Consider the following 15,321-nt stretch of genomic DNA (forward strand, 5'->3'; position numbering starts at 1 on the left):
AGAGAAACTTGAAGCAATCCCACTAAAATCAGGGACTAGACAAGGCTGTCCTCTCTCTCCATATCTTTTCAGTATAGTACTTGAAGTTCTAGCTAGAGCAATTAGACAACATAAGGAAGTCAAGGGGATACAAATTGGAAAGGAAGAAGTCAAATTATCACTATTTGCAGATGACATGATAGTCTACTTAAGTGACCCAAAAACCTCCACCAGAGAACTCCTACAGCTGATAAACAACTTCAGCAAAGTGGCTGGTTATAAAATCAACTCAAGCAAATCAGTTGCCTTCCTATACTCAAAGGATAAGCAGGCTGAGAAAGAAGTTAGGGAAATGACACCCTTCACAATAGCCACAAACAATATAAAGTATATTGGTGTGATTCTAACCAAACAAGTGAAAGATCTATATGACAAGAACTTCAGGCCTCTGAAGAAGGAAATCGAAGAAGACCTCAGAAAATGGAAAAATTTGCCATGCTCGTTGATTGGCAGGATTAATATAGTTTAAATGGCCATCTTGCCAAAAGTGATCTACAGATTCAACACAATCCCCATCAAAATCCCAACTCAGTTCTTCACAGAGTTAGAAAAAGCAATTCTCAAATTCATCTGGAATAACAAAAAACCCAGGATAGCTAAAACTATTCTCAACAACAAACGAAATTCTGGGGGAATCAGTATCCCTGACTTCAAGCAATACTACAGAGCAATAGTGTTAAAAACTGCATGGCATTGGCACAGTGACAGGCAAGTAGACCAATGGAATAGAATTGAAGGTCCAGAAATGAATCCACACACCTATGGTCACTTGATCTTTGACAAAGGAGCTGAAAACATCCAGTGGAAAAAAAGATAGCCTTTTCAACAAATGGTGCTGGTTCAATTGGAGGTCAGCATGCATTGATCCATTCTTATCTCCTCTTACTCAACTTCACTCCAAGTGGATCAAGGACCTCCATGTAAAACCAGACACACTAAAACTAATAGAAAAGAAACTGGAGAAGACCCTTGAGGACATGGGCACAGGGGGAAAGTTCCTGAACAGATCACCAATAGCTTATGCTCTAACATCAAGAATTGACAAATGGGACCTCATAAAATTACAAAGTTTCTGTAAGGCAAAGGACACTGTTAAAAGGACAAAACAGCAACCATCAAATTGGGAAAGGATATTCATCAACCCTACATCTGATAGAGGGCTAATATCCAATATATACAAAGAACTCAAGAAGTTAGACCCCAGGGAACCAAATAACCCTATTAAAAAATGGGGTAGAGATCTAAACAAAGAATTTTTCACCTGACGAAATTCGGATGGCCGAGAGGCACCTTAAGAAGTGCTCAACATCATTAGTCATTAGGGAAATGCAAATCAAAGCAACCCTGGGATTTTGCCTTACACCAGTCAGAATGGCTAAGGTCAAAAACTCAGGAGACAGCCGGTGTTGGCGAGGATGTGGAGAAAGAGGAACACTCCTCCACTGCTGGTGGGGCTGTAAGATGGTACAACCACTTTGGAAATCAGTCTGGTGGTTCCTCAGAAAACTGGACATGACACTTCCAGAGGACCCTGCTATACCTCTCCTGGGCATATACCCAAAGGATTCCCCGGCATGCAATAAAGACACATGCTCCATTATGTTCATAGCAGCCTTATTTATAATAGCCAGAAGCTGGAAAGAACCCAGATGGCCCTCAAAGGAGGAATGGATACAGAAAATGTGGTATATTTACACAGTGGAATACTACTCAACAATTAGAAACAATGAATTCACAAAATTTTTAGGCAAATGGTTTGATCTAGAAAGTATCATCCTAAGTTAGGTAACCCAATCACAAAAGAATACACATGGAATGCAATCTCTGATAAGTGGATATTAATTAGCCCAGAAGCCCTGAATACCCAAGGCACAAATTGCATATCAAATGACTCCCATGAAGAAGTATGGAGAGGGTCCTGATCCTGGAAAGGATTGATCTAGCATTGGAGGGGAATATAAGGACAGAGAAAAAGGAGGGAGGTGATCGGAGAATGGATGGAGAGAAGGTTTATGGGACATATGGGGAGGGGGCATCTTGGAAAGGGGAAATCATTTGGAATGTAAACAAAGAATATAGAAAATAAAACTATTAAAAAAAGAAAGAAAGAAAAAGAAAAAAATCAAACTTATCAACACCCAGACTTTACAAAGGCCTTTCTTTTGGCACAGATCCAAACGTAAGTCCTTGAGGCCTTTGAAATAATTATTTTAAGGAAAGTATACAGACTTTTCTCTTAAGTGATTTTCCCTCCTCTTATCAGATAGACATGCCTCCCCTTCACATTGATAGTAGAAATGAGATCTATCTTATGGGATGAGTATGAATAACATGCTAATAAAGAATTTCTAAAACAAAATAAATATATCTCTCCTAGAAATTACTAGATGACATTTAACGTGAGTTTTCAAAGTTTGCTGTGTCTCTCCCATAATTACCAGTGTTCGTCCAGGGTGGCTGTCTATGCTAGGAAGAAGGAAACAGCTGCCTGCATGTCATAGCCTCAGGAGAATTCATTTTCTCAATTGCCTTTGCAGGGAGAGTAGCTAGGAAATCAGACTACCGCAGCACCCACCCTTTCTCTGTAGCTAAGTGGGGACTTGATCTGGAACATCAACCCCGCCTGGCCTTGATTTCCTTTCTTACAGGGTTGGGCAATAGTAGTGCTTTTCTCAGTTGGTATTGATGAGGACTAAATGAGCTAGCATATGAGTGATTAGAGTCCTGCTCGTTGGCCTGATGCAAGTACTGTTCTAACAACTATTGGATTATCCTGAGGTGACAAACAACCTGAGCATCTCAGAGATTCACACCATGTCCAGCAGGCCCTCAGGAAGGCTCTGCTCACAGAAGTCACAACTTACATACAAGATGGCATGTGGAAAGAAAGCTTTTGGCACTCCATCCATGGTTTCTGAGACTTTTGTCTGGAAGGGACTTGCTGTGCTGACAAGTAACTGACCAAGAAGTCAAATCAGCGTGTTTTCTATGTGCATATAGAGTTTAGGCATGTGTTCTGTCTCCAGCACTGAACACACTGAGTGGGGGATTGCTACATGGTTAAGCAAACCTGAGCTACATAACAAGATCATGTCTCCTTTAAAAAAAGAAAATGAAAGAATAAAAGTGAATGGGAGAAGTACAATCTAGAGTGTACCCAAGAGGAGGAAATTATGACATGTTTATCTTAATAATAAGTTTATTAGAATATAGCTTATATACCCATTTAACTTATATAGTTCAGGTACTCAAGTTAACCACCGTGCAATGCTGAAGTGTATAGTTTAGGGTTTGAGATATAGCTCAGAAATAAAACACTTACTTCGCATATGCAAAGCCCTGGCTTTAATCCTTAGGTACTACAAAAAAAAAATGGAGGAAGGGGGGAGGGAGAGAGGGAAAGAGGGAGGAAAGAGAGACAGACCGACAGACAGACCAACTGTCAAATGATGCAGTTTTTTTTTGTTTTGTTTTGTTTTGTTTTGTTTTGTTGTTGATTGGTTTGGGGTTTTTTGTTGTTTTTTGTTTTGTTTATCTCAGTTGTGCTGGTCACTTCCTTTTTTATTTATTCACTTTACATTCAGCTCACTGCCCCTTCCCAGTCACTCCCCCTCCCCTTATATCCCCCTCCCCTTCCCCTCTGAGATGTGGGTATCCCCAACCCTGCCACATCAATTCTCTGTGGGGTTTTGCACTTCCTCTCCAACTGAGGCCAGACAAGGCAGCCCAACTAGAAGAACATATCCCACATATAGGCAGCAGCTTTTGGGACAGCCCCTGCTCCAGGTATTTGGGACCCACATGAAGACCAAGCTGCACATCTACTACATATGTACAGGGAGGCCTAGGTCCAGCCTCTGATTGCTCTTTGGTTGGTAGTTCAGTCTCTAAGAGTCCCCAAGGATCCAGGTTAGTTGACTCTGTTGGTCTTCCTGTGGTGTTCCTTTCCCCTCAGTACCCTCAATTCTTTACCCTATTTTTCTATAGGAGTCCTCAAGCTCCCTCCAGTTTGGCTGTGGGTGTCTGCATCTGTCTGAGTAGGCAGCTGGATGGAGCCTTTCAGAGGATAGCCATGCTAGATTCCTGCCTGCATAACAGAGTATCATTTACAGTGTCAGCGATTGGTGCTTGCCCATAGGATGCATCTCAAGTTGGGACAGTTTTTTGTTGATCTTTCCTCAGTCTCTGTTCCATCTCCCATTCCTGTATTCCTTGGAGATAGGGTAAGGTTTGGGTTGAAAGTTTTGTGGATGGGTTGGTGTTCCTATCGCTTCAGTGGGGTTCCTGTCTGGCCAAGGAGGTGGCCTCTTCAGGTTCCATATCCCCAATGCTGTGAATTGCAACTAAGGTTACTCCATAATCTTCAGTGCCTCCCTTATCCCAGGTCTCTCATGTCCTGGAGATGTCCCCCACCTCCCCACCCCCAAATCAGTTGCAGTTTTCCCATTCATTATCATGGCCCTCTGGCAATCTCTCCTGTTCCTCCCTGTACCTAACCCTGAGCATCCCCACACCCATTTCCCTCACCATCACCCCTCCCACCCAGTTCCCTTCCTCCAACTGCCTTTTGTGACCATTTTATTCCCCCTTCCAAGTGAAAGCATCCTTGCTTGTGCTGTCATTCTTGTTTACCTTCTTTGGGTCTGTGAAGTGCAGCATAGGTATCCTGTACGTTATGAATAATATTCACTTATAAATGAGTACATATCATGCATGTCCTTTGGGGACTGGGTTACCTCACTCAGGATGATATTCTCAAGTTCCATCCATTTGACATGCACATTCCATTTTTAATATGCAATCTTTTATTGGCATATATTCACCATATGAAGACATTGATTTCATAAAAATATATTATTTGTGCCACATATGGTAATTATCATTACCATGATACTTGATACTTCATTACCATGTTTTTCACACAAGTAGAAGGCCAGGTGATCATGTGTATATTTAATAAAGTATCTCTTTGTTCTGATTCTAATATTTTTCTGATCTCTTGAATAATCATCATTGCTAAATATCCAACAGTTTTGCTTCATCGTGTAAATTCAGTCTTCAGTCCAGTTTATGAGAGTAACCCACCCCTTTAAAGAAACTCAAGTAACAAGAAAAACAAAAACTAAACAAAATTGAAACTGTAAGCAAGCTTCCAATTAAATGTTTTCTTTTATAAGAGTTACCTTTGTCATGGTGTCTCTTGGCAGTAAAAGAGTGACTAAGACAGAAGTTGGTACCAAGACTGAGTTATTTCTGTGGCAGTCCTGACCATGCTGTTATATAGAGGGATATGGGAGACTTTGGGACTTTGAACTGGAAAAGCAATAGTATACATTAGGTAGAGCTTAATTAGCCATCCTAGTAGGACATGAAAAATGGCGCTAAAGGAATGCTCAGGGAATTTCAGAAAGTAATAGTATTAGAAAATGATAGAGAGACCATTCTTGTGATATCAACAAAGTCTGTGGCTGCATTTTGTCCTTGCCCTAAAAAATGTTCCTGAAGCAAAATTGAAGAATTTGGGATTAATGGTGTTGGCAGAGGAGGTTTCAAGACAGACTAATATTGTCTGTGTTGCATCATTATAAGGAGCAAGCTGAGCAAGGAAAAATACAAAGTGGAGTTTGAGCAGGAGAAGAACATCAGGAAATATAATGGAGCTAATTCCAGGGCTCAAGGAGATAAAAAGTTTAAAGAAATGTCTGTTGGAATGGAATAAAGGGAGTGCTGACCTCAGGGCAAGACTTCACCCAGCTAAATTTCCAACTTGTGAAAGGAATTAAAAGTTTAAGCTGTGAAGGAAACCACCAACAGAAAGCTCATGCAGATGTATTTAAATAAGAGGCCAAGTTCTAGCCTTATCAAACATTAGAACTTGGAAGTTTCTACCATGTGGTTTCAACTTTAGGGTCAAGGTACACAAAAGCGGTTATGGTCTCCCTCTGTGAGCAGGGAAAGCTGCTGAGGTCAGGCATGTGGTAGAGGTACCCTTGTATGTAGGCTCTGAGACCATTGTGTGAAGCTGTGAAAGTGAAGCCTGGGTTCACTTAGAGACCCCAAGAAGTTGGAAATATCCAAGTCACTGAATACCTGTTGAGGAAAGTTTCCTAACAGTGAATGGAACTAGCCCAAAAGAAAGAAGTGTATTTCAGTCAGCAAAACTGGAAGGACTTTGAGATCTGAAGACTTAGTGTTTGACATCAGACATGGAAATGCAGAGTTTGGAGCTTGACCAGCTGTTTTGTGGTCTTGCTTTGGTCCAGTATTTCCTTACTATGTTACCTTTCCTCCCTTTTGGAATGGTAATGTATATTCTGTGCCACTGTATGTTGGAGCATGTGATTTTCTTTTTTATTTTGGTTTTACAGCAGCTTACAGTTATTAGAAAATGGCATGAGTCTCATAAGAAGCTTTGGACTTCTAAACATTATTGAGACCATGAAAGACAATGGGTACTTTTGAAGTTGGAAGCGTGTCACCAGGGATGGGATTTGAGGTTCAAAAGCCTATGTCAGGCACTGTGTTGCTATCCACCTTTCTGCCTGTGATGTAGCCTGGCTACTCCAGACCTGCTCACATGCTGCCATGCACCCCACCAGGGTGACAATGGACTGTGCCTCTGAAACTGTATGCACGCTCCCAAGTAAATGCTTTCTTTTATAAGAGTTGTGTTAATCATGGTGTCTTGTTATGTCCATAGGACAGTGACTACTCTGAAACTGGAATTCTAGACATCAAGTACTCTAAACCCCTAAGCCATTTCTCTAGCCCCAAGTTATAGATGTTCTGAAGTTGAAATTAATCCATTGACACCTTGTTGAAAATATAGTTATCCCAGACATGGTATTAGAGATGCAAGTAATAAGCAAAACAAAAACAGCCCTTTCTGTGTTCTCCTGCAGTGAAACATGTGTATAAAATCTGCTATGAATGCTTTCTGCGTATTTTTATGAATAAGGCTGATAATAAGAGTTACAGTATCATTTTTTTTACTATATCAGGCTACATTGTATTAACAGAAAACCTAACTTTTTAAGCCAGAGTATTATCACCAGTGTTTATTGGGTTAAATTAAAAGCCAAGTTTCATTTAAAAAAATGCTGCATTGGACATGTAGCAAGCATGTTTTAGTAGTTTCTGAAATGCACTGTGGGTTTTAATATTGGTTCAGCATGTAGAAGGCAGTGTTATCCAGTGATAACCATAGTTGCTAATGGTTTATATTAGATGAAAGCTGTAAAATCATTTGAGAACTGTTAACATTAGAATAATAATTTACAAAGACAATTACCACATACTAGAAATTTTTGCAACTAATTTGGTATTATTAATAATGGATAAAATTGCACTTTTCTCAGGTTGCTGTGGGCAGCAGGGAGTTACTTCAATGAATATTTCAGCACATTATTTTAATCATTTCTCCACCAAATCCACATGGGCAATATTTTATTCTTCTTAATTCAGTCCACTAAGCCACAGTCATTAAATTGCAGACTATTTGTAGTAAGGTCTACTCTGTGATTTACAACCTTGTAATAAACTGTATAAGAAAGAAAACTGCCATTAATGCTTGCAATTTGATATTTTGTTTGTTACTGAGCTCCCCATGATCAATCTTTTATTGGAGAAAAAGAACACTGTTTACAGTGTTTCTTTTTTTAAAAGAAAAGAGCCAAGCATTTACAATATTAGAGAATAATGCAGCTATTTTAACTTCTGTCTCATTTTAATAGAAATACTCATACAAGCACAGTGCTCCTAATTTTTCAGATACTGATGAAATAACATTTTACGTTTTGGGAACAAGTAAATTTCTGGTTTTGACTTTTTGTTACTAACATTAAAATCATTTATTTCCCATATCTAGTCAATTGCATGATTTCTGGCGCCTGGATTACTGGGAGGATGATCTTCGTCGAAGGAGAAGATTTGTTCGAAATGCCTTTGGCTCTACACATGCTGAAGCACTGCTCAAATCTGCAGTAGAGTATGGTGAGTGTGCCACTGACTTAGGAGCCGTGTCCATCCCGGGGAGGGTCCTCTGTGACATGTAAGGGTCACTCTGTTAAGAGTCAGAAATATTATATTCTGCCTCACCCTTCAGTACTATCTAGGTCAAATTGATCTCTATATTTCTTAAATTATATTTATTTAAAAGATTTCAGCTTACTGTAAGAGATTTAAATCCCCACATCTTGTAGAAACTTAACTCTATTTGAATAAATTAAAACTGTATTAAAATGAATTTCTTTTTAGTGTCTTTCAAATTTTAATGACCACAAGCCATGTAAACATACATTGCAATCCTGTACCGGGGCAGGGGGTATATAGGGGGTGTATGTGTGTACATTTTGTTTATTTTATGTATTTTATGTATTTTTCTACTGGAAGTACTACACAGGCCCTACTTTAAGAGCTGTGTATTTCTGTGTGTGTGTGTGTGTGTGTGTGTGTGTGTGTGTGTGTGTGTGTGTGCCTGTATATACATACATAGACATAAATGATGTATCTCTATATATATGAATAATAAATTATAACTTAAATTATCTATTTGTAACCTACTCACATAATATTCCTACCCTATTCTTATAAGCTCCCAAAATTATCAGGCTGTGGAGATAGCTCAGTCAGTAAAAGTCTTTCTGAGTTCAGATTTCCAGCACCGATTTTGGAGAACATCATACTAAGTGAGGTAACCCAGTCTCAGATCAATCATGGTATGCACTCACTGATAAGCGGATGTTAGCCTAGAAACTTGGAATACCCAAGACATAATCCACATATCAAATGATGTCCAAGAAGAACGGAGGAGTGGCCCCTGGTTCTGGAAGGACTCAGTGCAACAGTATAGGGCAATACCAGGACAGGGAAGTGGGAAGGGGTGGATGGGGGAACAGGGGGAGGGAAGAGGGCTCATGGGACTTTCAGAGAGTGGGGAGCAGGAAAGGGGAAATCATTTGAAATGTAAATAAAAAATAAATCGAAAAAATAAAAATAATAATAAAAAAGTTATACCTGTAATCCCAGCATTACAGAAACAGAGACAGGCAGTCTGAAGAGAAACCCTATTTTACAAAATAAGGTGGAAGAAAATCAAGGACAACATCCATGGCATCCCCAAGTACATGCACACATGCACACACAATCAAGTGATCCACAGAGACTTCCATGTCATCCACATGTGCATGCACACATGACCACAAACCCACACGCATATTTGCAAACAAATGCGTATCTAAGCTACACACATGAAACACAGACAGAAAAGATAGGCAGACAGGCAATCTTGTTTTGTCCAGCCAATGGATTCCTGTGAAGTTTGGGCATGACAGTCATATATTCAGTGTCATTAACCACCACACAGCAAGAGCTATACTCCAAAACTTGCCTTTAAAAATGTTTAATAAAAAATATTATCAGTTTAATAAGTTCTACTTATTGTATAATAAATTTCCTTGATTACATTTCCACTTATACATTTTAGTTTTTATTACATTGTGTGTGTGTGTGTGTGTGTGTGTGTGTGCGCGCGCGTGCGTGCGCGCGCGTGCTCATGTATGCTTAAGTACAAGCACATTTACATGCTCATATGTGGAAGTCAAAGAGTCAGGTCTCTCCTATCGCTATGTTAGTCCTGTGATTAATTTCAGGTTCATCAGGGTTAATAACGAGCACCTTTACCCACTGAGCCATCTCAACAGCCCAGTTTGCTGATTTTTTAAATGCCCTGATAGGTTTAAATCTGATTGATTACGTCAGAACTTTTTGTGCCATATATCCCAAGGTAGTGATAATGAGCACTGTCCTTGTAGTGGGTGTTGCGCACTTTTAATCCTAGAGTTATTGCTATGTTGATTTTCACTAATCTGACAGTACTTGAGTGAGCTGTCTATTTTAAAGTTTACCACATTTGATAAATAGTTTTGCAGTATTGTATAGTTCATATCATGTCAAGCTATTCTTGTTCTTAAGGAGGTAAGTGTAGCCATTTTGTTCCTGCTTTTAAAAAAAATAGTTCTCTTTGTGTTTTCTTTGTATCTTAAAATCCCTTTGAAATGGAAGTTCAAATTTTAGTCACGTAGAAAGTTTTGTTGATAAACCTGAACTAAAAGATAGTATTCCTGTATTGCTTAAATGGGTGACCTATGTTAGTAAGCCTTTTGTGTACTACATGGGAATTTAAAATGTATTTAAATTATTTTCATTCATTTTAATTGCTAGTTGATGAACAGTATTCAGGACCTGTTGTCACTCTTGTGTTAGGGTCCTTAATGAAAAGAAAGAAGGGTGTTTTTCTTTGACAGTTATTAGGAAGAAACATCATAGCTAGGCCACAAATACTCAAAACATCTGTACAGTTCTTATGGGTAGTCACATGATGGTCCCTCTCCAGAGTTCAGGTCATGGTGTGGAAGACCAAAGATAACATCTACAGCTCTCCCTCCCTGACCACTCCCAGGGTACATACACCATTTCAAGCTTTCATCAGGCCTTGTGATCTGTGGACCTCAGGAGCTGAGGAAAGGGTTGGTAGTCAGGAAAGGAGCCCAGGACAGGAGAGTCGAAAGACTCCAGGGAGGGATGTCTACAGACAAGTAAAAGGCAGGTTGCAAGCAACCAGGATCCCCACTTCCTGCAGCCGTGCTTGCCCTCTAACTGCACATGAAGCCCTTGCTCAGAAGAGGGAAGTAACTGCCAGTAGTGATTACAGAGCACTTCCTTCAATAAAAATAGACGCTGGGAAACCTAATTGAAAGCAGATTCTGATTTTAAAGTTTTATATTCAGAATATCAATATAAAACCAAAATGAAAACCAAAAATTACATAAAACGTGACCTGTTGTCTGAATACCCTTCATTAAACATGGAAATATGTTTCTGTATGCTGAAGTCTAGCAGGATGCAGACCAGCAGCCACCTCGTAGACCTGTGATGTCGGGTCAGCAGGCTAGGGCGCCCTCATAGGACAAAGCTGCAAATTCCTGAACACTACCTAGGACAGATTGAAATAAATGCATTCCTTCTTCCCTTATCAAGTAATTATCACATTTCTACCTCCCTCCCTATGATTAAATCTTGTTTTAAATTTTGCCTTGCTTTAAATCCTAGCTTTGAATATGAACAGTCTCTGCCATGGATTTTGGTGAAAACTGTGTCATTTATCCATGAGGTAGAAAGAAGCGTTTCAGGAACCAAGTAATGCTTTAGTCATAATTGTTGAGGACTTGTAAACTGCGAAATTCTCTTTCAGGGTCTTAAATAGGCAGTGTTCTCTTAGTGGTAAAGCATATCTGGACTCTGAAGCCCAGCTTGAGTCATGTGTTAGTGTAGGCTGTGGCTTTGGAGACCGAGAGTTTCCTGGGGGAGAAGAGACGTGAAGGAGAGGCAGTGCACTTCATGTTTAGTGGAAATGTCTTGTGTCACTTGATCGTTCCTTATATCCTAAACCCAGACACACGGTTTCGATTATAATAGAGCTGTACTTCCAGGATGGGAAGGGACATTTGGCTGTAATTCAGATTTCTTGGTATTATTTTCAGTTTATTTGGAGTCTCAAGCAAAAAATTGAATTCTTACTTTAAGTAAACAATCAGCTGGATATAATTTTAAGGAAACAAAAGACAATAATTTTATTTCATAATTATTTTGAAAGTTTGCTCTCTGATTTTATTATTAAAACTTCTAGTTGACCTTTTCAGTTGGAAAATAGACTTTGCAGTGATGGAGTTTTTCCTGTATTTTAGTAACACTAATGAGTTGAATAATTTATGAGGTTGCCGTGTGCAAAAGATTCAGTATGATTTGACACAGTCGCAGTCTCTGGTGTTGGAGTGTGATTAATAAAAACCTAGAGGCATTCCTTTTTCTTTTTCTTGGCGTTTAATGTGCTAATTTTGCATGAACTGAATGTGTAATTTAGGTGGTTTTTAATAGTAAAACCTCTTCCAAGTGAAAATTTGATCATCAGGACATTTACAAACTATAGCAGTAGAGAGACATAAGAAAAGTCTTTTAAAACTCATCTTCACATCTGCATGGTTTATTCTTTGGGCAAATTTTAGCTAATAGGTAAGCAATTGAAATAGTAGGTTTTAAGTGTCACATATCAAAGTAAAACCTAGACTCCTCAAATCCTGGCGTAGTCTAGTGTGTGAAGATGCTGTCTGACAAAGAAGAGGGCAAACTCTGAGTAAGCTCGGTCCTCTTTGTTGATTGTCAGTCATCATTTGGGCTTCTGTTTTCCTTCCATAAAATTACAGTGGAGCTACATTTCATCAAAGCCTAAAATCGCAAGTGCTTCCTGTCTTGTGATCAAAGACATCATCTTAAATAGGTCTGATCTGGCACTGCAGAAGAGGGCAGGCTGCCTCAGCCTGAGGGAGGGAGAAAAAACACAGAGCAAAGATGACAAAGTTAATCAGTCATTTCTTTGGCAATAAATAATAAGATATGCTAAGAATTGCAAATGAGAGCATTCTTAGGTTCCTCAGAGATGTATCTGCTTAACACCTGATTTATCTAAGCTTGTGAAGCCATCAAGTTATGACCTTGATACACAAAAAGCAGCTCTGTAATGAGCTGGAATTAAATTAGCCTGCTGATGCATGCATGGCTACTGTAATGTGTTACATGCAGTCATCATAAATATGACGGCACTGAGAGTGGAAACCACATTGTGCAGCAATGCAGCAATGCAGCAATTGGGAAAAACTATGACATTACCCGTCTTCATTCCCCCAAGAGTTTGCAGTCCTTACAGCATTGTAGAGCCCACTTTGTACCATGTAGAAACATGAGCAAACTCCTGCGCTAATTGGTACGTTATTAATTGGGTCTCCATGTTTAGAATAAAACTTAGTGGTTTGAATTAAGTTCCAGTAACTTCCTGAAAAATTAATGATGCAGTTGATTTCAGAGAGGGAAAGACCTGGAGGCAGTTGCCTGCCAGATCTTCTTGATAGCACCTCATAAGCTTAGTCTCCTATCCTTGTCTTCACTGGATGGTTTTATGAGCTAGTAAAATGACTTATGAGATTTCCTAAAATGGGTTCAGAAAAGCTTATAATACCCATTCAGACATAAATGTTATTTCTCATATCAAAAACTGTTCCAACAAGCTACCTGTTCTTATGTTGAGGATTCAGACACTTACTCTGTAAATAGATTCAGAAGTTTAACTTTGTACTAACTGAAAGGCACTATCGAGGAGTTTCTGTGTGCCACATATGTTCTAGGTATGGGGTTTTGCCCCTGAGCATATCTACACTGCAGGAGCACAGGAGCCTGGATGTCCAAAGGTACAGACCGTATAGTAGCTGTGAAACTGCCTCAAGAGAAGATTCTGAATTTATCAGCTGACCAGGGAAGTGAGAGTGGAAAGATTAGAAATCACCAAAATAAGGAGGGAGCAGAGGAGAGGAGAGGAGAGGAGAGGAGAGGAGAGGAGAGGAGAGGAGCACCCAGGCTTTGTAGAGCGAGGTGCTCAATAAAAATCTAGTCACTGAATATATATATTCATATTTGATGAGGTCTTTGCATGATGTTTAACCGCATCTTTGATCAGTTTTAGAAACCCAGTTGATGGATGAGTTTTCTAAAGACAAATCTACAAATGTGTCATTTTAAAGATCTGAAATGAGTTGTTTGTGTTTATGCTTTGTTGAACTCAGAGCACCTTGAGATGTGAGAGAGAAAGCAAGGGTAAAATTTAGCTAATGGACTTGCTGCCAAGTGGCAAGGCAAAACATGCTTCTTCATAAGTTTGCTTATTTTATTCCAGTTTCTGGTTATGCGTTCATGTGTAAATCATATGCATAGTATAATAGATATTTGCCTTGCAGTGCAGCCATGGTGCTGTGAGCTCCATGAAGGTCAGTGTCTGAGCGGCCATTGAAAATATGAACTGAATTCCTCTACATTGCTGAGTAGATAGAGAGGGCATGTGCAGAAGCACACAGAGTAATGGACCCACGTGGAGGCAAGTACTGCAGGAAGCACTGAGGCTCGTGCTGTTGGGAGATGCCTTGAAAATGACCTGAAAGTTTGATGTTTGGGGAAGATCAAACCAAGGAAATAAGGTGACCTAGGTATGGTGGGCAAAGCCAAAGCTCACCCCAGGCACCACCACACCATGTTCTCTGTACACTTGGGCACTGTGGAAGGTTTCCTTACATAGAGTTTACCTGAAACATCTGGTAACACTCACTGCATGTCCCCTATAAAGATACTGCAATACAGAATACCTTAGCATCACTGGTGGACTCTATATATTGTGTTACTTGTGAAAACATAACGTTTTGTGAGGGTTTTTTTTTTTTTTTCAATTTATTTTACTTGTTAGTCTGGCTTTGATTCTATTTATTTTTGTATTCATTTATTTATTTATTAGTTATTTTTTGAGGTCCTTGGGTTGGTCCCAAGCCCATGCATGTTAGAGAGCGTTCTGCCACTAAGCTACATCTCCAGCACTTCTTGGATTTTATAAAGTACTGTTCAGATAGCCTGCATTCATCAGTGCCCTAGCTAGGCTTTGTTTCAGTAAGAAAGAGGAAGAGGAAGCTAGTTACCATTTCTCCCGCCTTCTGAACAGGCTGTTTGCCTCCTCAGAGCGTGTTCTACCCTTTACCCACGTCTTTACCTCTTTTCTTTAGTCTGAGATGTTTAGGGCAGATTGTGCCACGCTTTCGCTGTGCTTTCTATGTATCTACTTCCTGTTTTTCCCTTGGCAGGATTCACTAGGATCCAGGCTTCCATTCTGCTCCTGACTACCCCTCCGGACACATGAATTAGGTTTCTTGCCTTTCCGGGTTCCATCCCCACCTCTTTTTTCTAGAGGAAAACAGTGCTTAAAGGAGGAGGGACAGGCCGCAGTTCTTCCATTTCAGTACTCCTACCTCCCAGCGCTGTTCTCTGCGCTGTGTCAGAGGATGCAGACAACCGCTGTGACTTCAGACACATAGCTGAGACACATTGCCATGACCTGCATGATACTGAGGGTCAGGTCCACCCAAGAGCAAGTTTGTTTTCCCTCAAGTAAAATGTACCCTGTGTCTTCTAACACAACAAAATCCTATTCTAAATGATTATGCATCATCCTAACTTCATGACTAGTCACAATTCTAATGAAAGCTATCTATCCTGAAATGCATAGAGAGCTGATGTGATATATATTATCAATTTTTCTTTAAAAAGCACAGACTACAGTTTTCTGCATTGACTATTGTGCTTAAATTCACCTAATGCATAACATTTTCTTGCACCTTTTTAATTGTACTTTTGGGC

General features: G+C 39.7%; 1 protein-coding gene across 1 annotated transcript in view; it reads left to right on the plus strand.

Moving 5' to 3' along the window:
* Nucleotides 1-15,321, plus strand: part of Nbea (neurobeachin) — a 583,161-nt gene that overhangs the window by 377,374 nt on the left and 190,466 nt on the right. The window contains 1 exon segment of the mRNA XM_052180490.1: nucleotides 7,907-8,031. Coding sequence (XP_052036450.1) covers nucleotides 7,907-8,031 — 125 coding nt within the window.

Source organism: Apodemus sylvaticus, chromosome 4 (genome assembly GCF_947179515.1).
Source record: "Apodemus sylvaticus chromosome 4, mApoSyl1.1, whole genome shotgun sequence".
Lineage (NCBI taxonomy): Eukaryota > Metazoa > Chordata > Mammalia > Rodentia > Muridae > Apodemus > Apodemus sylvaticus.